Consider the following 24803-nt stretch of genomic DNA (forward strand, 5'->3'; position numbering starts at 1 on the left):
TGCCTCGATCACGTCTTCTCGCATGTTCGCCGTGATCTTGGGGAAGAGTAAGAAATCACAAGAGGCCAGATCAGGAGAATAGGGTGGGGCATTCAAAAAGACTGCTCCCAGAGACACCGATGAAGAGGATGGTCTTGGTGACTTGATGCTTAGGAGCATTATTGTGGTGAAGGAACCAATAGCTCAACTTGCACATTGAGTGACCTGTGTTGAGGTTTTGTAGAACTTCAGCCAAACATTTCTTTGTAGATATCTGAAACCAGGCTGACCAATTCTGGATGTTTCTTTGAATCAAATCTATCAATCAAATATATGCTTCCAGCTTCTTGAATTTTTCTGTCACTAATAAACAATAATGAAAATGTGGTAAAGCATGAGTGCTTGTTTGTTCTTATCAAAAAACATCATTCATGAGCAGGTAGCACATTTACTTCTATCTTCATTTCTTGTTTCCATCATGATCTAGGAGTCAGATATTTTCAAGTAGTTTTTGTAAATAGTTGAATAAGATTCTCTGAGAAAATCAACAATTCCCCTCTTATAAGAAGAACTCTAAATAAATTGAAATGAGTGAATAATGCTGCTGATTGGCTAATACAGCTGCTACACAGATCCAGCATTCTGAGCTTTGCTGTTGTCTGTATGGAGTCTGCATGTTATCTCCTTGGATATGGGTACTGGTTAGGGTGTGGGACTTCAGGGTAAACTTGCCTAACTTATATCTCTATTATAAAAAAAATCTTGTAAGGTTGGAAGGAGACGAGACGTGATTTTCTCACAAAGACACTTTCACGTCCCGCAAGACGAGTCTTTGTGCCAAGAGATTTTACCACACCCAGGGCCGGAAATAAAAGACAAAGAGTAGATGATAAAGTAGAACGTCATAAAGAACTCAAAAACATTTGCGCAATACACATGCAGAGCAGGTTAGAGATAATGGAAATATGAAAATTCGAAAGTCTCAAAAAAAGGATAGTAAAGATCGCATTAGCGCAAACAAACGGAAATTATTACTCAGTGAAATAATGGAACAGCAGAAAGTGATTGAATATATTGTTCGGATTTAAACTTTAAATTGGAGACTTGTAGATTGTCTAGTTCGTGTTGCCATCAGGGAAAAACAAATAGTGTTGCTTCCCAATTAAGAGGTGTATCCACGAGAATTAAAAGATTTGTTGTTTGGTGAAAGTGAAATCCCGTGAGAAAAATCATTTCTCATTTGTGTGAATGTCATTGTCAGACACATTTCTTGTAGAGAGAAAGCAACGATATTCACTCACGGGCAGTTATACATTGCATTGGCACAATGTAATTCCAAACACAGAATCAAAATTCAATGCGATATTGATGAAAAGGTAAAAGCGAAATGAGATCAAATATATGAACAAAGGTGATATGAAAAAAGTGCGCTATGTGAGATGCAGATCACGTTGCACAGCAGCGGCAATCCAGCAGCTGATCGAGCAAAGAGGAGGTAAAAAATAAATATATATTTGTTTTCCATTGTATCACCGTTTAAGAGGGGGTGTTGGAAGAGCGACCGCATCTCCTTGGGGTGCGTTCAGCCCCCCTCTTCACAACGCGAGCGGCAGAGACAACAACAAACATTTATTTCTATAGCACATTTTCATACAAACAGTAGCTCAAGGTGCTTTACATAATAAAGAATAGAAAAATAAAAGACACAGTAAGAAAATAAAATAAGTCAACATTAATTAACATCGAATAAGAGTAAGGTCCAATGGCCAGGGGGGACAGAAAAAACAAAAAAACTCCAGACGGCTGGAGAAAAAATAAAATCTGTAGGGATTCCAGACCATGAGACCGCCCAGTCCCCTCTGGGCATTCTACCTAACATAAATGAAACAGTCCTCTTTGGATTTAGGGTTCTCACGGAAGGACTTGATGATGATGGTCACGTAGACTTCTGCCTTTTAATCCATCCATCATTGTTGGAGCATCATGATGCTTTGAGTAGGTGGAGGAGGCGCAGGCCACCACCACAAAGAAACCGGAAAAAGAAACAGAAGAGAGTAGGGGTCAGTACGGATTTTAGAGCCACCATGAATAGTTATTATGATGAATTGAACATACAGAGTATCAGTATTAAGTTAAATTGAAGTTATAAAAAGGCCATGTTAAAGTAATGTGTTTTCAGCAGTTTTTTTAAAGTGCTCCACTGTATCAGCCTGGCGAATTCCTATTGACAGGCTATTCCAGATTTTAGGTGCATAGCAGCAGAAGGCCGCCTCACCACTTCTTTTAAGTTTTGTTCTTGGAATTCTAAGGAGACACTCATTTGAGGATCTAAGGTTACGATTTGGAATATAAGGTGTCAGACATTCCAATATATAAGATGGGGCGAGATTATTTAAGGCTTTATAAACCATAAGCAGAATTTTAAAGTCAATCCTGAATGACACAGGTAACCAGTGTAGTGACAACAAAACTGGAGAAATGTGTTTGGATTTTCTGAGATGGGGAGAGGGGGTTGGTGAGAGAAGCAAACAGGGGGTAAAGCCCCTTATTTTTATAAAATTTCTAACTGATTGATCATGAGTTATAATTCATTTATGTTTTTATTCCAAGAAAAATGAATTCCAGGCTACACCCCTGTCCTACTTCAGTATTCCTCCTACCTCCCCAAAGAGAGCAAAAATCAAAATTTGACTTTTCCAAGGGGTGGACTGGCGTCTTGTCCAGAGCTTTCTCCTGCCTTGTGTCGAGTGGTGTCAGTCTCCTACAACCCTGATATAAATAAAGACAGTTTGAGAAATGGACACTTGCTGCACAAATTCTTAGGCACACTACACTAACACTAGGTAGGGTGTCCTTTAGTTCTCAAAGCAGCTTCAATTCTTTGCAGCATGGGTTTCACAAGATGTTGGAAACATTCCTTTGAGATTCTGGTCCATGTTGGCACGATTGCATCACACGATTTCTGTTGATTTATCAGTTGCACATTCATGCTGTGAATCTCTCCTTCTACCACATCCCAAATGCGTCCTGTTAGATTCAAATCAGGTGGCTGGGAAGACAATTGGAGAACACTGAACTCATTGTCACGTTCATGAAACCAGTTTGAAATGACTTTTGATTTGTGACGTATGTGATGCTAGAAGGGTCTAGCTGCAGCTTGCAATACCTATAACATGGATCAGGTAATGGTCACAACTTCAGTCACAAAACGTCCTTTGACTCAGATAACCCTCCAACAACCGAAATCTTAACCGTTGTGTAACGGGGCCCTAATGTTAAGCATAGTGTAATGCGATGGGTGTTATGTGACCAACGTTGAGGGTGTTTCATGATGTTGGGGCGTTACATGACTGCCTCATAGGTACTGCGGTCTGCAACTACACTCAGTTGAGCCAGCCCAGCGTAAATGAACAGCAAGAAACTCCGTAAGCCTTAATGTGAACAGCACTAAATAATTGTTAATAAACTGTTTAAAAAGGTTTGGACTCACGTTTAGGTTGTCTTGGTATTTTTCGGCCATTTCGCCGTTCGTTTCAGCCTCGGACCTCACTCGTGGTTCCCGGCCGGTGTTTTGAGGTTGGCGCCAAGGCTAGGCGCAGTTGCGGCTTTCTGGAATCCAGGAAGACGGCCACAGGGGGAGCCCATTTTGTTTCACGCTGAAGGTACACCGCATCGTTTTGGTTTGTTTTTTTCTGATATCCTTGAGCATAAGAAAAATTCTGTTTTGTAGTGCTAGTTAGGGATCAATTATGTGTATGTTGTTTGTGGATGTTTTGGTTTTATTTGTTTGAGGAGCATTACTCCCTCCTTCAGGATCGTAATGGTACCTCCCAATGTTCCGCCCAACGATTGTGGCGACAAGAGGCTTTTTTTGAAATGAGTTTATTTCACTGGACCCCTTTGTCTGTCTGGGTCGAATCGTGCAACTGAATTGAATTGCTCTTTTGGCGAAGCAAAATTACTTCAAATTCTGCATTGTTCAGTATCGATAACAATACATTATCATTTCAAAACCAATGCAATTACGTAACAAATTTCACCATAATTAATGTTTATGCGATTAAAATTAACGCACACACAACAATGACGGAGAGAGAATAAAGATATAGGCGCATACAAGTGAGAGATGCGTCGGATTAACTTATCCAGTGAGTGGAGTGGGTGAATATGCGTGCCGACTTTACTTGTTTACTCTGGCGAAGGAGTAGCCTTGATGATCACAGTGAGGAAGTATTGCCGTATTTTTTTTTTCGCTGCGACCGAGCGCTAATCCCATAAGAACCTAAACAGAATAATAGAGACCAAAATATAATTCTTTTTAGTATTCAAATAATACTGTAAAGAAGATATATTATGTAATACTTTTAAATAAGCTTCCCGTTCATGAAAATGGTTAAAGAAAAATCATTGGCAAAATACTCAAAAAGTAAGAAATAATATATACTGCTCAAAGGAATTAATGGAACACTTTTTAATCAGAGTATAGCATAAAGTCAATGAAATTTATGGGATATTAATCTGGTCAGTTAAGTAGCATAGGGGGTTGTTAATCAGTTTCTGCTACTGTGGTGTTAATGAAATTAACAACAGATGCATTAGAGGGGCAACAATAAGATGACCCCCAAAACAGGAATGGTTTAACAGGTGGAGGCCACTGACATTTTTCCCTCCTCATCTTTTCTGACTGTTTCTTCACTAGTTTTGCATTTGGCTACAGTCAGTGTCACTACTGGCAGCATGAGGCGATACCTGGACCCTACAGAGGTTGCACAGGTAGTCCAACTTCTCCAGGATGGCACATCAATACGTGTCATTGCCAGAAGGTTTGCTGTGTCTCCCTGCACAGTCTCAAGGGCATGGAGGAGATTCTAGGAGACAAGCAGTTACTCTAGGAGAGCTGGAGAGGGCCATAGAAGGTCTGTAATCCATCAGCAGGACCAGTATCTGCTCCTTTGGGCAAGGAGGAACAGGATGAGCACTACCAGAGCCCTACAAAATGACCTCCAGCAGGCCACTGGTGTGAATGTCTCTGACCAAACAACCAGAAAGACTTCATGAGGGTGACCCAAGGGCCCCATGTCCTCTAATGAGCCCTGAGCTCACTGCCCAGCCGCATGTAGCTCGATTGGCATTCGCCATAGAATACCAGAATTGGCAGATGCACCACTGGTGCCCTGTGCTTTTTACAGATGAGAGCAGGTTCACCCTGAGCACGTGACAGAAGTGAAAGGGTCTGGAGAAGCCATGGAGAACATTATGCTGCCTGTAACATCATTCAGCATGAGCAGTTTGGTGGTGGGTTAATGATTGTCTGGGGAGGCATATCCATGGAGGGTCACACAGACCGCTACAGGCTTGACAAAGGCACCTTGGCTGCCATTAGGTATCAGGATAAAATCCTTGGACCCATTGTCAGACCCTATGCTGGTACAGTGGCTCCTGGTGCATGACAATTCCTGGCCTCATGTGGTGAGAGTATGCAGGCAGTTCCTGGAGGATGAAGGAATTGATACCATTGACTGGCCACCACACTTTCCTGACCTAAATCCAATCGAACACCTCTGGGACATTATGTTTTGGTCCATCCAATGCCACCAGGTTGCACCTCAGACTGTCCAGGAGCTCAGTGATGCCCTGGTCCAGATCTGGGAGGAGATCCCCCACAACACCATCTGTCATCTCATTAGAAGCATGCACTGATGTTGTCAGGCATGTATACAAGAACACAGGGGCCATACAAAGTGCTGCGCACAATTTTGAGTTGCTGCAATGAAATTTTGGCAAAATGGACTAGCCTGCCACATAATTTTTTCACTCTGATTTTTGGGGCGTCTTTGAATTCAGGGCTCTGTAGGTTGATCATTTTCATTTCCATCAAACGATGTGGCATCCTTTCGTTCCTAACACATTACCCAGTCTATATCAGTATAGATATCCAGGAGGATTTATTTTTCCCATTGAGATCTGATGTGTTTTCAAAATGTTCCTTTATTTTTTTTGAGCAGTTTATATATAAAAATTTAAGTAAAAAGATTTTACTTACTTTAGTTATAAATGCATTAAAAAGCAAACAATACATTTTTCTTTAACCCCTGTTTTCATGGTTATATGTTACTAAATAAAATCGTGGTGCACACATAAATTAATTAATTCAATCAATTAATAACAACAACATTTATGTATATAGCACATTTTTATACAAACAATGTAGCTCAAAGTCCTTTACATGATGAATAGCTACTTTCATCATAAAATACTAAAAAAAAACAATTTTTTAATTCCAGGGTGGTGCAATGGTAGCACTGCTGCCTTGCAGTAAGGAGACCTGGGTTTGCTTCCCGGATCCTCCCTGCATGGAGTCTGCATGTTCTCTGGGTACTCCAGTTTCCTCCCACAGTCCAAAGACATGCAGGTTAGGTGCATTGGCAATCCTAAATTGTCCTTGGTGTGTGGGTGTGCATGTGCTCTGTGGTGGGCTGGCGCCCTGCTCGAAATCTGTTCCTGCCTTTTGCTCTCGGATTGGCTCCAGCAGACCCCCGTGACCCTGTGTTAGGATATAGCGGGTTGGAAAATGACTGACTGATATTGTAATTCCCCACCATGCTAAAAAACTTTCAAAAATTGTTGGAATCAAAAATCTGTGCTCCATGATTTTATTTAGTCAAATATAACCATGAAAATTGTGATTAAAGAAAATGTAATTTTGTACTTTTTTAGTGCATTTATAACTAAAGTAAATAAAATCGTTTTATTTAAACAAATGTATATATATTTTATTGATCGCTCATGATGTTTGCTGATGACATTGTGATCTGTAGTGATAGTAGGGAGCAGGTTGAGGAGACCCTGGAGAGGTGGAGATCTGCTCTAGAGAGGAGAGGAATGAAGGTCAGTAGGAACAAGACAAAATACATGTGTGTAAATGAGAGGGAGGTCAGTGGAATGGTGAGAATGCAGGGAGTAGAGTTGGTGAAGGTGGATGAGTTTAAATACTTGGGATCAACAGTACAGAGTAATGGGAACTGTGGAAGAGCAGTGAAAAAGAGAGTGCAGGCAGGGTGGAATGGGTGGAGAAGAGTGAGGAGTGATTTGTGACAGACGGGTATCAGCAAGAGTGAAAGGGAAGGTCTACAGGACGGTAGTGAGACCAGCTATGTTATATGGGTTGGAGACGGTGGCACTGACCAGAAAGCAGGAAACAGAGTTGGAGGTAGCAGAGTTAAAGATGCTAAGATTAGCATTGGGTGTGACGAGGATGGACATGATTAGGAATGAGAACATTAGAGGGTCAGCTCAGGCTGGATGATTGGAATACAAAGCCAGAGAGGCAAGATTGCGTTGGTTTGGACATGTGCAGAGGAGAGATGATGAGTATATTAGGAGAAGGATGTTAAGGATAGAGCTGACAGGCAAGAGGAGAAGAGGAAGGCCTAAGAGAAGGTTTATGGATGTGGTGAGAGAGGACATGCAGGTGATGGGGATGACAGAGCAAGATGAGGAGGGCAGGAAGATGTAGAAGAAGATGATCCGCTGCGGCGACCCCTAACGGGAGCAGCCAAAAGAAGAAGAAGAACTGATCGCTCGTGAAGACTTGAGAGGCAAAGTCAGCGTGTGTGAGGTGCACCAACCGCGGAGGGGCAAGGTGGCTGAGCAGCTGGTTATTGTTAAGGAGCAGCTTGAGGCTCCTGGAAACCAAAGACAACTCCTGAGGGATTTTGAGGAGTTGCATTTAGGGCTTGGGGTGGCACAGAGTTCAGTTTCGGTAGTTTTTCTCAAGGCTGCTAAAACCTTTTTTCTGGACTGAAACTGTCCAAACAGTAAGTGTATGTTTTGTTTTTTCTTACTCCATTTTCACTTCCCTTAGTGTTCCCCCCCACTTCCCACAAGAAGATCGGTTTTAGCTGTGGACTGCATTTTTTAGTGTTGTTTAGTGGGACATATGTATTTATTTATTTGTATACATTTTCACAAAGAACTGAGGGTTTTTTTTAAAAGCTATTATGGAATAAATATCTACCTTTTTTGTAAATCTTCCTCTCTTGTGCCTCTCTTATTACACTCTCAGTCCCAGTCAGTCCTAAACTACTAGTAGGCCACCTGCTTTATTAGACGGTTTGCGACAGCGTAATGCATTATCATGCTGGAAGCAGCCATTACAAGATGATGAAATTGTCACCATATAGGAATGTACAGCAACAATATTCAAATAGACCGTGACGTTCAAGTGATAATTAATTAGAAATAATGGACCCAAAGTGTGCCAAGAAAATATTGCCCACACTATTAATGCTGCCACCACCACCACCAGCCTAGATTGTAGACCCAAGGCAGGTTGGATGCATGGATTCATGCTGTTGGCACCAAATTCTGACCATTCATCTGTGTTCCTCAGCAGAAATCATGATCCATCAGACCAGTCTTCAGCTGCCCAGATTTGGTGAGCCAGTGCCCACTTAGGCCTCAGCTGTGGAATTCGTTGTAGCCCCTCTTCCTCAAGATGTGATGTGTTGTTCATTCTTAGTTGCTCTTCTGCTCACCTCAGCTGGCTATCTGAGTTACTATAGCTTCTCGATGGTCTGGCCATTCTCCTCTAACATCTCTCATCAACAAGGCGTTTCCATGCTGCAGAACGGAAAATGTTTTGTTTTTCTCACCATTCTGAGTAAACTCTAGAGACTGTTGTCTGTGAAAATCCCAGGAGATCAGCATTCACATATATACTCATGCCAGTATCAAAATCACTGAGATGACATTTTGTCCCCATTCTTGTTTGATGTGAACATTAACTGAATCTCCTGACCTGTACCTGCCATATAATTGGCTAATTAGATAATTGCAGGGATAAGCTAGTGTAATGGTGTAACTAATAATTTGCACAGTGAGTTTATATTGTGTAAACTACACATTATGGTGTGGTGGACCTTGCTGCTGTCTCATTGTGCCAGAGCTTGCCATTTAAATGAATGCCCAGACACTGCCCATCAACAGTTTGCACTTCTGTTCGTGGCCATATTTTTTTTTTTCTCACATATACCAAAGACGGTCATGTTAGGTCGATCGGTGATACGATTGGTCACGATGTCGAAGAGTTTAGATGAGTGCTCTCTTTAATGAAGTGGCACCTCTACCAGACTTTAGCCTACCTTACGAATGATGCTGCCATCCACTCGTGACTTTGTAGTGCAATAGGCGGGTTCAAAATAAATGAATGGACGGTTTAGTGTACTAAAGACCAAAGTGACAAGCAACACTGAATAAAGATACTCCGAGGGCGGAAATGGCATTAGACTTTCGTCATTACTTTTGCTCGGAGAAGAGAAATGTGTCAAATTTGAGTACCCGCTGCGCGTTAAAGCGGCGCTCGTCGTTGTGGCCTCGAAAGAGGAGGCGGGATCGCGCGCAGCTCTGCCTGCCCCTCTTCAGTCAGTGGCAGAGAGACGGGGAGGGAAGGCGATCAACAGTTGCTGACGGACGCAAAACACACAGGGACGGCTGCCAGGCAGGCAGGCAGGCAGAAAAGGAGAGGTGTGAAAACACAAGGGGTCTTCACTCTGTGGATTCGTGTACCGGGAAAGAGCGCCTAGAGTCGGAACAGTGTTAGAGGTGCCGGTCAGAGCACAACCACCTCACTATTATGTCCTCGTCGAAGCTGTGTGATGAAAATTACAAACGATGAGCAGCAACTTTACTTTACCCAGACCGCTGAGGAGATCGGGAAGTCTCCCCCCGTCCAGGACCGTCCGGGTGGTAGTCTTGGGTCAAGGTGCTGTTGGAAAAACAGGTACGATGCCGATCCGGGGCCATGTTGGGAACTTATCACCTGTTACAGGTCTTTGCATTATTCACCCTGCAGACTCTCTTTACACTATATGGGATCACGGGAGCAGCGGTACCTTAGCAAGAACCAGCTCTGGACTGGACGCCACTTGTGTGCAAATCGACATTTCTAAAAGGAACATTGTATAATCACACAATGCCGCGCTGCCATTCATACAGCAGCTTTCATTTTTGTTGCAAATATATTACCGATCTCGTTAAAAAAATGAAAGAAATACGAAAGTCAAACTGGTGAGTGATACGTGTCAAAGGCAGCAGTTCTAGAATACCTCATGAGCCGCAGAGAAGTGTCCGTGAAGTCTCCCAGAAGATTATTGTTTATTTCAGCCGAAAATTAGAAAGGAGAGTCTGCGGAAATAACAATAATTTGCATCTGAGCGCAAATCTTCCACGTCTCTCGCGGGCCAAACATACCGCTGACTGGACTGATTTTAAAGTCGGGCGCTTGAATGAAGAGTTGTGATGATGACAGGAATGGAAATTGGCGCACGCGGATTGGGAGTGGAATCGATCTGTTGTAACATTTAGTATTTTCTATTTTTAATACGGTTCAGTAGGGTAGAATTTATTGATGGTTTCTTTTTTTCTCAGCAATCAGGGTATTAAGTAAACTTTTACAATTACTGCTGCATTACCTTTACGTGACGAGAATTTGTGCCTTATGAGCTACCTAAGGCCTTTGAACGGATTGTGCCAACGGGACAATAATTCTAAACTATATGGCAACCTTTTAATTTTATAGTTCACCACATTGAGTGCTTATTTGTAATTTTCTTAAAATAATAACATATTTTAAAACGATCTTCTCAACCATTCTACTCACAAATGCGCTTTCATTAACAGCATCCTGGAGAGCAACCGACGTAACACAGAAGGTACAGCACGGGGTGTCGGTGCATCACTGGGCACACTTTGTCGCACACTCATCAGCTTTAGAATTGTTAATCGATACACAACTACAAATCATTCCACTGATGGAAGAACATAACGTCCTCGAAGGAAACCCACATACCCACTGGGAGAAGAATATGCGTGTTCTTCACAGAAGTCTATAATAATAATAATAATAATAATAATAATAATAATAATAAGGGCAACACGGTATGTGTCGCCACTTCGACAAATTCGACAGATGCCAAGCTCGATGTTTGCTAGTGTGAGGTTTGCACATTCTCTCCGTATGTGTGTGGGATTTTTTCCTCGGCCAGTCCGCGTTTCGTCCCACACATCTAAAATCGCGCAGATTTCGAGGTCGGCAGTGAATGAATGGCTCTTTGAATGACTGCCACTCTGCTATCGACATTTTTTGATTTATAACTGGCCTCCGTTAGCCTGAATTGAACAATGCGGCTTTGAAAATTTTGTATTGGTATTTATAGGTCACCATTTGATAACATCACCTGCCTGTCTGTTTGACTTTTTGAATTCTTTAAAAAAAAAAATTTATCTATTATATAATGCCTTTCATTATCTCTATCTATCTATCTATCTATCTATCTATCTATCTATCTATCTATCTATCTATCTATCTATCTATCTATCTATCTATCTATCTATTATATAATGCCTTTCATTATCTCTATCTATCTATCTATCTATCTATCTATCTATCTATCTATCTATCTATCTATCTATTATATAGTGCCTTTCATGTCTATCTATCTATCTATCTATCTATCTATCTATCTATCTATCTATCTATCTATCTATCTATCTATCTATCTATCTATCTTATCTATCTGAACTCATTTAATACATTTTCATTACATTGCATGTTTTCTTTTTCTCTTCTCACATTTCACATGGCACTAAGGGTTATAAGTGTAACTTATCCATTTTGTGTGCTTATTATTATTTATTGTTCTGTACATGGGCTCGTGTCTCACAGTCCTGACATTATTCTGAGCTCGCTGACTACATTTGTCCATCCTGTTTACTTCAGTTTCTAATGACTGTGAAGATTGAATGCAATATCAGAATTTGTTAAATTGCTGCTGTTCAAGACGTTTATTAAATTGGATTTTTTAATTTTCTGTTGACTCTTTTTTGACAGATTTCAGTTGGTTGTCCAGCATTTTAAAGGCCGCCAGTAGCGTACCACCAGAGGGTTGCTTGTTATTGTCTGTCTGCTCAGTAGCTAAGCAGACCCCAGAGCCCACACGCTGCCCTTAGCCCGCCTTATCTACTTTGTAGCACGTCACTCTCTCTTTGTGCTTCATGGTTTGTTAGTCCTGTTTAGTTTTCACAGTTGCTCCATTTAAAGCATGAGCTGGGAGAGTGAACTTTTCAAATTATGTCTGCAATGAAAATATGTTTTACATTGAACCTTTTGGGCTGATTAATGATCGCCATTAAGTTGATTTCTTTTTCCTCTTTATCTGGACATAAAGAGTTTGACATGCCTGTCTGAGTAACGTTTGGTGTCTTTATGGTGTAAATGAGAGAAGACTAGTGCTGAGAGTAATTCATTGTGAGACTTCCTAGAAATCTGTCGGAATATCTGCCTGACAGTTTTATGTGTGCACATTATTTGTCATCGAAAAATAAGCCGTTTGTTGTAAAACAATTCGTTAACAAAAGGAGGAAAAAAGATAGTTAGAACCAGAGGTAGCAGCTCATTTTGCAAGAAAACCAACTGGGCAAATCTGCAGAGCGAGGTAGCCAACTGATTTGGATAAAGTGTCTGTAAGGCTCACAGCAGCCAGTAGGTGGCAGCACACAGGACCTGTCTTTGAAAGACAACAGTGGGTGAGAGACAGACGAGGTGTCCTTGGTGCACTCAGCACATGACACAGGAAACACGGACAAGTAAGGGAGCTTGAGACTGGCAGAAGTGTGTGGCTGAGCAGGAAGAGCAGAAACAATGCTGGCTTGGCTATTAACCCTTTCGGCCCTGGATTTTCTGTTTTTATGGGAAAAAGTATTTTGTGAGATATTCTACCTTTGGGGTTTCTAGGAAGCTCAAAAATGAAAAAAAAAAATATCACTATTATTATACAATAGCTGCCAAATACTTCAATCTTCTTGAGGAAATAAAATTGAAAGTGGACCTACTTACTATGTGGTGTGCACAGTCCGGAAGGATACATTTTCACTTCTGTGTTTCACAGACTGTATGCCAGTCTCTCCAGTCTGTGGTAATAGTAGCACGCCCGGTGCCAATGGCTGCAAACGTACCTGTGCTTTACAAAAACGGCTGCATATTTATGTACTAGTAATAGGATGTCAGGGCTGAACCAAACCTCAGAGTCACAGGAAGCACAGAAAGATCACCTTGCAAGCTGCCCATGAGCCTATAGCAATGTTTTTTTTGTTACTGAGAGAGATGCTTGACTTTTCATGGATTTCTAGACAATACCCTGAATCATGGACCTATGACTGACAACGGCGGAAATCCATTCACACCTTTAATTAGGATGGCAGCCATTGTCTGGCCATAGATACATAGATATGTAAGGCACTATATAAAAGATAGATATGAATGGCACTATATAATAGATAGATAAATAGATAGATATGAAAGGCACTATATAAAAGATAGATATGAAAGGCACTTTATGATAGATAGATAAATAGATAGATAGATAGATAGATAGATAGATCTGAAAGGCACTATATAAAAGATAGATGTGAATGGCACTATGTGATAGATAAATAGATAGATAGATAGATAGATAGATAGATAGGAAATTCACTAAATAGATAGATAGATATGAATGGCGCTATATGATAGATAAATAGACAGAAAGATGCAAAGGCACACTATATGATAGGCAGAGAAGGAACTTCCTCTCAGTTTGGAGTCTCTTTCTGTTTCCTTTATTCCCATTTGCCAGACTGCACAGTCACAAACTGTAAAGCTTAAAGAGACTGAAAATGTACATTTCTTTTAATATATTGTGCACACCGTAAAAAAGGAGCTAAATAAATTCAACATTTGAAACTGCTACTGAAATCTAGTAAAAAATGTGACAAAGCCTTTCACGTACATAACATAATGGGCAGTTAAAGTGAGAAATAATGAAAATTGTCTTAGAATGAAAATGAAGGAAATGAGATGCACTAAATCTGTGTAAGTTGCCTGATTGAAGTTTTCACAGCTGCCTTCCGAGCCTCAGTGTAATTATTTGTACTTGAAATGACAGCCCCAGAGGCCACATGTGAGAAGTGGAGAGCAGCACATTTGGAACAGGCAGCAGGAAGTATTTATTACAATAAAATAAAATACAGTTAATCACTGCGAATGTTTATCATGCTACTACCGCTGCAGTTGCTAAAACATTATCCCTATGCTGCGCAACAGAATGACTCGTCTTTTTTGCATTCTTCACAAAAATTATTACCATATTTAACCATTACACTTAATGCATCGATGCTGTAATTTATTAATTGGCAAAATCTCACAAAATATTAAGAGTGACTGTTTGTCATTTCATTTATCCTTATGATATCAACAAAAGAGCCAAACAGATAAACAGATAGTTTGAAAAGGTACAATATAATTTATAAATATACTGAGTGAAAGACACTACATAAAATGAGATCAACTGACAGATAAGAAAGACACTATATAATAGACACTGTAGATGGAGTGAAAGCTCTATATACAATGAGATCAATAGACAGATAGGAAAGACACTGGATAATAATATAGATGACTAATGTAGATAGAGTGAAAGGCTCTAAATCAATAGATGAATATGAAAGGCACTATATGATAGATAGAGTGTGAAAAGTATGTTATAAAATACAGTAAATAGATGGAGAGGGCGGCACGGTGGCGCAGTGGTAGCGCTGCTGCCTCGCAGTTAGGAGACCCGGGTTCGCTTCCTAGGTCCTTCCTGCGTGGAGTTTGCATGTTCTCCCCGTGTCTGCGTGGGTTTCCTCCGGGCGCGCCGGTTTCCTCCCACAGTCCAAAGACATGCTGGTTAGGTGGATTGGCGATTCTAAATTGGCCCTAGTGTGTGCTTGGTGTGTTTGTGTGTGTGTCCTGTGGTGGGTTGGCACCCTACCCAGGTTTGTTTCCTGCCTTGTGCCCTGTGTTGGCTGGGATTGGCTCCAGCAGACCCCTGTGACCCTGTGTTTGGATTCAGTGGGTTAGAAAATGGATGGATGGATAGATGGAGAATTAGGTAGATATAATAGGCACTGCATAAAATAAGATCAACAGATAGATAGGAAAGACAGTGTATAATCTAAGTACCGATAGATGAAAAGGTACTTAATAAAATGAGATCAATAGATAAATAGTAAAGTCACTATATAAAATAAATCAATAGATACCATATAATATGGCAGGCAAGTGTGGCATAATTGTCGAGGTTTTTATTGACATGGTGTGACTATGAACAAGTCACTTCACCTGCTGGAAGAACTAAAGAAATGTAACCAGTTGTATTTCAAATGTTGTAAATTACTTTGGATAAAGGCAGCAACTAAATAATAATAATAATATAGATACTGTGGTTGGAGTACAAGGCACTATATAAAATTAGATGGATAGGAAAGACACTATTTAATACAGGTAGGTAGACAGAGTAAAAAGCACTGTAAGAAATTAGATCAATAAAAAGACAGATAAAGAAAGTATCTTCTTATATAATACACTACCATTTGTCTGTCCAGAATTTTAAATCACCTGTAGCTTGCAAACCGTTTGACCTGCTGACCTGAAATTTGGTACACATATACTAAGTGACGTCTTCTATCCACTTGCAGGGTGACGATTGGACCCCAAGGTTATTCCTCTTTTTATTTTTAATTTTATTTTATTGTAGAATCAACTCTCAGCAGCGGCCAGCAGGGCAGCCGTGCGGCACATGCGTACGGGCACCGTTCTCATCTCTACCACCTTCGCCCTCATTTCCCATACCTTTTCATATCTTAACTCATTCTTGATGGCAGTTTGAAGATTTAAGTGCCAGCTTAAGTGAAAAATTAAAGTAAGCGTACTAAATAATTGCAACACAAACACTGACTTAATCGGTTTTAATATGAAAAGATGCCGACAAAAGAAGAGAAGAAGCGGGCCACTAGGGTGGAGACGAGAAGAGCTGCTCAGGAACCTCTGAGCAAACGAATGATAAACGCACAGAGAAAGAGGAGGAAAACTAGGAATGCTCAAGTCAAATGTATTCACTGCACGTTATTGTGCAGTACGCCGTTACTGGTTTAATATAAATAGACTGAAACAGAAGGTGAAAGGCACTATATAACAAGATAGATAGATGTGAAAGGCACTATATAGTAGATAGTTAGATGCATAAGGCCTGCCTAGTTCCATCTGCTAAAGGTTTAATATCTGGTGGCATTTTCTTGCCATTTTGTATCCCTTTTCTTTGAAACAATCCGGGAGTCCAGCTGTAGTCTGCTCCAAGCTCTCTATAAACCTTTTGTCGTCCTAGAGGAGCCCTTGCTTGATACCCAATAGCATGTGCCATAGGATGCCATCCCTACTTGGATGATGCATACCTGCTTGTAGTGCCAGCACTGGGTGTCTTATCCACCTCTGTGCTCTCCCTGTGCTGTCTGTTTCATTGTCTGCCTCTGCTGTTGAGCTCGTTTCTTGATCTCATGTCATTGACTTTGTGCTGTGATTCTTCATGCAGATGAAACTCCTTTTTTATTTATTGATTGATGTATTTCTGACTGGCTCTTAAACCCTGGCATGTTTTCCATCAGGGTGCTCTCATTGTGTAGTTGTTAAGCTTGATTTCCTTTCAGGAAGGACTTGCTGTCAGGTTGACTGGTGAACCTTAATTTGTCTTGAGAGTAGGCAGCGGTTGGCATCCCATCCAGGACAGGTTCTTGCATTGTGCCCTGATACTTTGTATACTGTATTGTTAATGCAGTTTTAAACTTCAAGTAGATATAATGTTGCAGATATCACAGTTAACAGTAAAACATCAAAGGAAAGATTTTAGGTTCATTTAAAAACATGATGTTGAAGAACGTTTATTTACTTATTCTCTGCATGCTTCTTGGACATGGAGACATATTGAAAATGCAGAACTGTTTCTTCAAGCCCTCGTCCAAATCACAAAAGTACTTGAAAGCTGCCATGTGCCAAGAAGTCATGTGGCACCGATCTCCAGAGTGACCTGGGATCCATGCCGGTCTAATAAGGGCCCTTCTTCACTTCAGGGTGAGGCTCCCTCTCACATTCAAAGGAATGCTTTAGATATATTAATGGCCGCTCTGCCCAGGAATGGCTTCCATCTTAGTGGATGGGCTCTGTCTCCCTTTGACCCTGAACTGAACAACATAAATGGATGGAAGCATTTTAGTGGTGGCACTTTCAGCCCATATGAAGCATCGAGTATATCTCAGCACTACAGGCATGTGGACGTCACTTACTGTCCTCCTTTACGTAAGTCAGACTCCACAGTATGGCCTGGAAAAGCAACGGCAGCAGGAAGCAGCTGGGAGTAACTGCGTCTTGAGATGGGATGGCCACAGGGCAGCAACATTTAAAAACTGAGGTTAAGTGGTGCACTGAATTCCTAAGGAGTCCCAGAAGGGACCGAAGTGGGGCAGCATTCCCAGTCTGGATTATTTTTAGCAATTTTCACATTCACTGGAGATGTGACTCTTCATAATCTCATCGTATTGTGAAAGTCTTTGGCCAAGACACTCCAGAGCGTGGGGGGGGGGACCACCAGTGGCAGTCAGGTCTCCCTGTTAACCCTTTGACTTTCGCTTTACAACATTAGTTTGGTTGACCATTCTGTTATGTGGTGTTTATGTGCTTTGTGGACCCTTTTATCCAAATCGACCTGCAAAAGAGACAAACACAAAGTAAACATCAAGTGTGAGAGACAAGAGTTAAGGACGAGGGTACAACATGGATCATCACACGTGAAGAGCTCAGAACAAAATGCAAATGTGTTGCATGTCCTAGGTTAATCTCTCTATTATAATAAAAAATAAATCCTGGGACGAGACAAGACTTTTTAGCCTGGGCTGAGACGTGACTTTCTCAGAGAGACACTTTCACGTCCCGCGAGACGAGACTTTGGGCCTGGGACCGGAAATAAAACAAAGAGTAGATGACAAAGTAGAATGTCGTAAAGATTTCCAACACGTTGGTGCGATACACATGCAGAGCAGGTTAGAGATAATGGAAGTACGAAAATTTGAAAGTTTCAAAAAAAGTAAAGATCGCATTAGCACAAACAAACGGAAATTATTACTCGGTGAAATAGCGAAAAGAGATCGAATTATTGTTCGGCTTTAAACTTTAAGTTGGAGACTTGTAGATCGTCTAATTTGTGTCGCCATCAGGAAAAAGTAGTGTTTCTTCCCAATGAAGAGGCGTATCTGCGAGAAATAAAAGATTTGTTGTTTGGTGAAAGTGAAACCCATATACGTGAGCAGAAGAGACGTGAAGTGGCTGACGTGTAACACAGGCCGGGTGGTTGGTGAACGAAGCGAGCAGAGGGCAAAGCCCTCTAGTAATAATAATAATAATAATGATAATAATAATAATAATACATTTTATTTGAATAGTATCTTTCCCATGCTCAAGGCACTTCATAGAAAGAATAGCAGAGTATATGTAACTTTGGATACAAATAATTTCTGCATAAAACATTAAAACAGATAAATACAGAATATAGAAAGCAATAAATAGAATAAAAGAGAAGAAAAAAAAAAGAAACCGGAGTAAAATACTAAATTCAATACTAAAAGAAAGCCTGAAATCACATAATTTGTGATATAACACACACAAACACACACACAAATGATGCTGAGTTTCTGGACAAAGAGGTAAACTGGCAGAGGAGGCAGAATGTCAGTTTAAGTGAAACGCCTTCCTCAACAGAGGAGTCTGAAGTTGTTTTTTAAAAGAATGAATGGAGTCAGCTGATGTCGTTAATTTCGGGAGGTCATTGTATAAAGTCAGGGTGCTATACAGCTGAAGGCCCTGCTGTCACCCACAGAGCGCAGGTTAGTATGGGGCACAACGAGACTGCCAGAATCAGAGGACCTTAGCAGTTGAACAGGAGCAGAGCGATGGAGAAGCTCACTGATGTAGTCCGGTGTGAGGCCATTTAAAGCTTTGTATGTTGTTAATAAAATTTTATATTCAATCCCGTAAGGCACAGGGAGCCAGTGAAGGCAAAGCAGCATGGGTGTTGTGTGCTTACTGTTGCTGGTTTGTGTAAGGACTCTTGCAGCAGAGTTTTGAATTGACTGGAGCTGTGATAGACATTTAGAGAAGGTACCTGCCAGCAGCAGGTTACAATAATCGATGCGGGATGTGATAAAAGCAGGGACAAGTGTCTCAACATTAGAAAAGGAGAGGAATGAGCGAGCACGGGATATGTTACATAGGTGAAATAAGAAAGTTTCTTAATGTGATTTATGTGGGTGGAATAAGAAAAGGAGGAATGACACCAAGATTCTTTGCATTAGAAGAAGGTCTGGTCATCACCATCAAGAGTGACTGGGAAGGAGCTGATTTCCTTAAGTTGTGCTTTAGGGCCAATTTGCAGGAGTTCAGTTTTGTTCACTGTGTTCTGCTCCATAATAATAATAATAATAATTCTTTGCATTTATATAGCGCTTTTCTCACTACTCAAAGCGCTCAGCAATTGCAGGTTAAGTGCCTTGCTCAAGTGCCCAACAGAGCAGAGTCTCTTTTGGCATTTACGGGATTCGAACCGGCAACCTTCCGATTGCCCATTTCAATGAGGCAAGATGTGATCTGACAAAACTCCGGTGAAGTTTCTCTTTTAATATTGAAATAGAGTTGAGTATCCTCTGCATAAAAATAATAACCTAGTCCAAAACTATGAATAATATGGCCAAGAGGAAGAATATAGATATAGAAGAGCAGAGGGCCGAGGACAAAGCCCTGGGGGAACCCCTTGTGTGACTGGCGCTGAGTTGGACTAACAGACTTCTGGCTGTCACTCAGATAGGACTTAAACTACTGGAGGGCAGTGCCAGAGATACCCAGCATGTTCTCCATTCTGGACAGTAGAATGTCATGTCTGACTGGAGTGTCAAATGCTGCACTTAGGTCTAACAGAATTAATATGCTGGTTTGTCCAGAGTCTGCTGCCATAAGCAAATCATTGATTACCCGAATCAAAGCAGTTTCACTGCTGTGCTACGCTCTGAAAGCAGAGTGTAAGGGTTCCATCAAATTATTAGAAGTTAAGTACTTGGAGGGTTGGGAGGCTGCAACATACTCAGGAACTTTTGACAGAAAAGGTAATTGTAAGAGAGGCCAAAATTATAAAAACCTATCGGCTAATATCAGTTTGAAAGAAATTCACCAAACGTGAGTCTTCAAACACATCTTAAAAACATTGAGGTAGTCAGAATTTTGAATGAAGGTGGGCAACTCACTCCACTAGCTAGGAACTACCCATGAAAAGAGTCTAGCCTGAGATTTAATACCACAGAGGTTGCATCACCAGATGGCATTCATCAGCAGACCTAAGTGATTGAGTAGGAGCCTAGGATGTCACAAGTGTCCCCATACACGGTATATACTGTAGGTGTTGACCCATTGACTACTCTTGGGAATCACCCTGCACTCATTATATTATCATTATTATGATTATTATTGCAGTGGCATACTGAGTTGGGCAATGTCTGGTATGTAGACACTGTTGGTGAACCATATATGTGGGCCTTGTCCTAAGGGGATGCTAACTAAGCTCCCACTGTTCTGACCTCTAGAGCCGTCTCCACTCTTGGGTGGCTACTTGTCTCGTGCTTCTCCTTCCTGATATTACGAAGCTCCTAGTTTCAGGTCACTCCTCTCACCTACCTTGTTATTACAGTTCTAACTACTCCCTGGTCCACACATCTCACTTCTAAGTCACCCTCCTTCTTCATGACTCTGTCCCTTTTTTGACATTCTGCAGACATTACTTGAATGGGTTCCCAGGGACCAAATATCATTTAATTCCATCTGAAAACATCATCTGCATGGTCCCCAATCAGGTGTGGATGTTTATATAATATTATTATCCATCCATCCATCCATCCATCCATCCTCTTCCGCTTATCCGAGGTCGGGTCGCGGGGGTAGCAGCTTAAGCAGAGAGGCCCAGACTTCCCTCTCCCCGGCCACTTCTTCTAGTTCTTCTGGGAGAATTCTGAGGTGTTCCCAGGCCAGCTGGGAGACATAGTCCCTCCAGCGTGTCCTGAGTCTTCCCCGGGGCCTCCTCCCGGTTAGACGTGCCCGGAACACCTCACCAGGGAGGCGTCCAGGAGGCATCCTGATCAGATGCCCGAGCCACCTCATCTGACTCCTCTCGATGCGGAGGAGCAGCGGCTCTACTCTGAGCCCCTCCCAGATGACTGAGCTTCTCACCCTATCTTTAAGGGAAAGCCCAGCCCTGCGGAGGAAACTCATTTCAGCCGATTGTATTCGCGATCTCGTTCTTTCGGTCACTACCCATAGCTCATGACCATAGGTGAGGGTAGGAGCGTAGATCGACTGGTAAATTGAGAGCTTTGCCTTACGGCTCAGCTCCTTTTTCACCACGACAGACCAATGCAGAGCCCGCATCACTGCGGACGGCGCACCGATCCATCTGTCAATCTCACGCTCCATTCTTCCCTCACTCGTGAACAAGACCCCGAGATACTTGAACTCCTCCACTTGGGGCAGGATCTCGCTCCCAACCCTGAGAGGGCATTCCACCCTTTTCCGGCTGAGGACGATGGTCTCGAATTTGGAGGTGCTGATTTCCATCCCAGCCGCTTAACACTCAGCTGTGTACTGATCCAGAGAGAGCTGAAGATCACGGCCTGATGAAGCAAATAGGAAAACATCATCTGCAAAAAGCAGTGACCCAATCCTGAGTCCACCAAACCGGACCCCTCAACACCCTGGCTGCGCCTAGAAATTCTGTCCATAAAAGTTATGAACAGAATCGGTGACAAAGGGCAGCCCTGGCGGAGTCCAACTCTCACTGAAAACGGGCTCGACTTACTGCCGGCAATGCGGACCAAGCTCTGACACCGGTTGTACAGAGACCGAACAGCTCTTATCAGGGGGTCCGGTACCCTATACTCCCGGAGCACCCCCCACAGGATTCCCCGAGGGACATGGCCGAACGCCTTTTCCAAGTCCACAAAACACATGTAGACTGGTTGAGCAAACTTCTATGCACCCTCCAGGATCCTGCTAAAGGTGTAGAGCTGGTCCACTGTTCCGCGACCAGGACGAAAACCACACTGTTCCTCCTGAATCCGAGGTTCAACTATCTGACGGACCCTCATCTCCAGAACCCCCGAATAGACTTTTCCAGGGAGGCTGGGGAGTGTGATCCCTCTGTAGTTGGAACACACCCTCTGGTCCCCCTTTTTAAAGAGGGGGACCACAACCCCAGTCTGCCAATCCAGAGGCACTGTCCCCGATGTCCATGCGATGTTGCAGAGCCTTAAGGAACTCCGGGCGTATCTCATCCACCCCCAGGGCCCTGCCACCAAGGAGTTTTTTGACCACCTTGGTGACCTCAGTCCCAGAGATGGGGGAGCCCACCTCCAACTCCCCAGGCTCTGCTTTCTCATTGGAAGGCATGTTAGTGGGATTGAGGAGGTCTTCGAAGTACTCCCCCCACCGACCCACAATGTCCCGAGTCGAGGTCAGCAGCGCACCATCCCCACCATATACAGTGTTGACACTGCACTACGTCCCCCTCCTAAGACGCCGGAAGGTGGACCAGAATCTCCTCGAAGCCATCCGAAAGTCGTTCTCCATGGCCTCCCCAAACTCCTCCCACGCCCGAGTTTTTGCCTCAGCAACCACCAAAGCCGCACTCTGCTTGGCCTGCCGGTACCTATCAGCTGCCTCCAGTGTCCCACAGTACAAAAGGGTCCTGTAGGACTCCTTCTTCAGCTTCAGCTTGTCCACCACCGGGTTTGGGGATTGCCGCCACGACAGGCACCGACCACCTTATGGCCACAGCTCCAGTCAGCCGCCTCAACAATAGAGGCACGGATCATGGCCCATTCGGACTCAATGTCCCCCACCTCCCTTGGGACGTGGTCGAAGTTCTGCCGGAGGTGTTAGTTGAAACCACTTCTGACAGGGGACTCTGCCAGACGTTCCCAGCAGACCCTCAGAACACGTTTGGGCCTACCAGGTCTGACCGGCATCCTCCCCCACCATCGAACATGCTTGAACATGGTGTTTGTTATGGACACACAGGGGTCCTGCCCCCTCCCTTCGGACTGCTGCATGTCTCTCGGATTCGCACAAATAAATCAGTACAGCAGGCAAACTATGATACAGCGCAATGAGAGAAGTCACAAAATCAACCGGAATGTTCAAGTAAATTATAGAAAAAAGCCCGATCTAAATCCATTAAGTAGTTTGTCTCATTCGCTAGCTGAGAGGAGTGAGGAGAGACCTGTGGCCACTTTCTCAGATTCACACAAATAAATCCGTACCACAAGTGAATTATGATACTTAGCGTGATGAGAGAAGGCGCAAAATCATCCAGGATTATCAAGCAAATTATAGAAAAAACCTTATCTAAATCTGTTTTCTCGTGAAAAGCAGACAGACAGACATTGGATTTTATATATAGAGAGATGGGTATTGTCGTCTAGGCCTGAATTGCATTAAACTAACGCAAAACACTTCAGAATGGTTGCTGCAATTTAATATTGTCACAGTGCCTGTAGTTGCGGTGGGCTGGCGCCCTGCCCGGGATTTGTTCCTGCCTTGCACCCTGTGCTGGCTGAGATTGGCTCCAGCAGACCCAATCGGCCCAGCAGACAGCCGTGACCCTGTGTTAGGATATAGCTGGTTGGAAAATGACTGACTGACAGTGTCTGTAGTTCTTTGAAAGAGTGAGTTACAGCAGCACGGTGGTCAGCACCGTTTCCCCCGAATCATCAGTTCTGGCAGTGTGTGGTTTGGATGTTTTTCGCTTGTCAATGTGGGCTTTTCTCATCTCCAAAGGTTTCCTGTCATATCTAAAGATGTCTAAATTAGATTGATTGGTGATGCTTGGTGGATCTGACATGTGAGGACGATGGACTGGCAACCAGGAGTGTGGAAGTGCATTTAAAACTGAAGCCAGGAAACACTTCTTTATGCAGTGTAGCTGCATTTTCCCAACATTACCAAAAGTTCAGCAGCTCTAGAATAAGAAATGGGATTCAACAAAAACCTGATGCACTGAAATGATTCCACAGACAAAATATCTTTGTTGTTAAAAGTTTTATTTAAAATTCAAAGTTAAACAGTTCAAATAAAAAAGAGAAATTTGAAATAGCAAAAAAAAAAGTTCTTGTTAAAAAAAGTTCTGTTCAAAGCTTAAATCTTATTTCATTTCTTTAAGTTTGCGTATTCATTTAAATCATTTCCAAACGTGTCTGAACCATTTCAAAATGGTCAGAAAACTGTATGCCTGTCCCATTTCTAAGCTGAAAATGGGTCTTTGAAGTCCCTGTGCACTGGGACCACACTCTAAATAACAACTGACTCAATTATCAATTATGAAAGAAAGTTCTATCTCATATTAACTTACAGGTGGACAAGACAATACCATTGTCTATGACTATGAAAGAAATTTACAGTCATATGAAAAAGTTTGGGAACCCTACTTAATTCTTTGGATTTTTGTTTATCATTGGCTGAGCTTTCAAAGTAGCAACTTCCTTTTAATATCTGACATGCCTTATGGAAACAGTAGGATTTCAGCAGTGACATTAAGTTTATTGGATTAACAGAAAATATGCAATATGCATTATAACAAAATTAGACAGGTGCATAAATTTGGGCACCCAACAGAGATATGACATCAATACTTAGTTGAGCCTCCTTTTGCAAATCTAACAGCCTCTTGACGCCTCCTATAGCCTTTGATGAGTGTCTGGATTCTGGATGGAGGTATTTTTGACCATTCTTCCATACAAAATCTCTCCAGTTCAGTTAAATTTGATGGCTGCCGAGCATGGACAGTCTGCTTCAAATCATCCCATAGATTTTCGATGATATTCAAGTC

The 24803-nt window shown here is 42.3% G+C and overlaps 1 protein-coding gene across 1 annotated transcript in view; it reads left to right on the top strand.

The window, feature by feature from the left end:
- The first annotated feature begins 9374 nt into the window (after positions 1 to 9374).
- Positions 9375 to 24803, top strand: part of LOC120523501 (ras-related and estrogen-regulated growth inhibitor-like) — a 58103-nt gene continuing 42674 nt past the window's right edge. The window contains exon 1 of the mRNA XM_039744876.1: positions 9375 to 9760. Coding sequence (XP_039600810.1) covers positions 9652 to 9760 — 109 coding nt within the window. The 5' untranslated portion in view covers positions 9375 to 9651. The remainder of the gene's footprint in view (positions 9761 to 24803) is intronic.

Source organism: Polypterus senegalus, chromosome 1 (genome assembly GCF_016835505.1).
Source record: "Polypterus senegalus isolate Bchr_013 chromosome 1, ASM1683550v1, whole genome shotgun sequence".
NCBI classification, from domain to species: Eukaryota; Metazoa; Chordata; class Cladistia; order Polypteriformes; family Polypteridae; genus Polypterus; species Polypterus senegalus.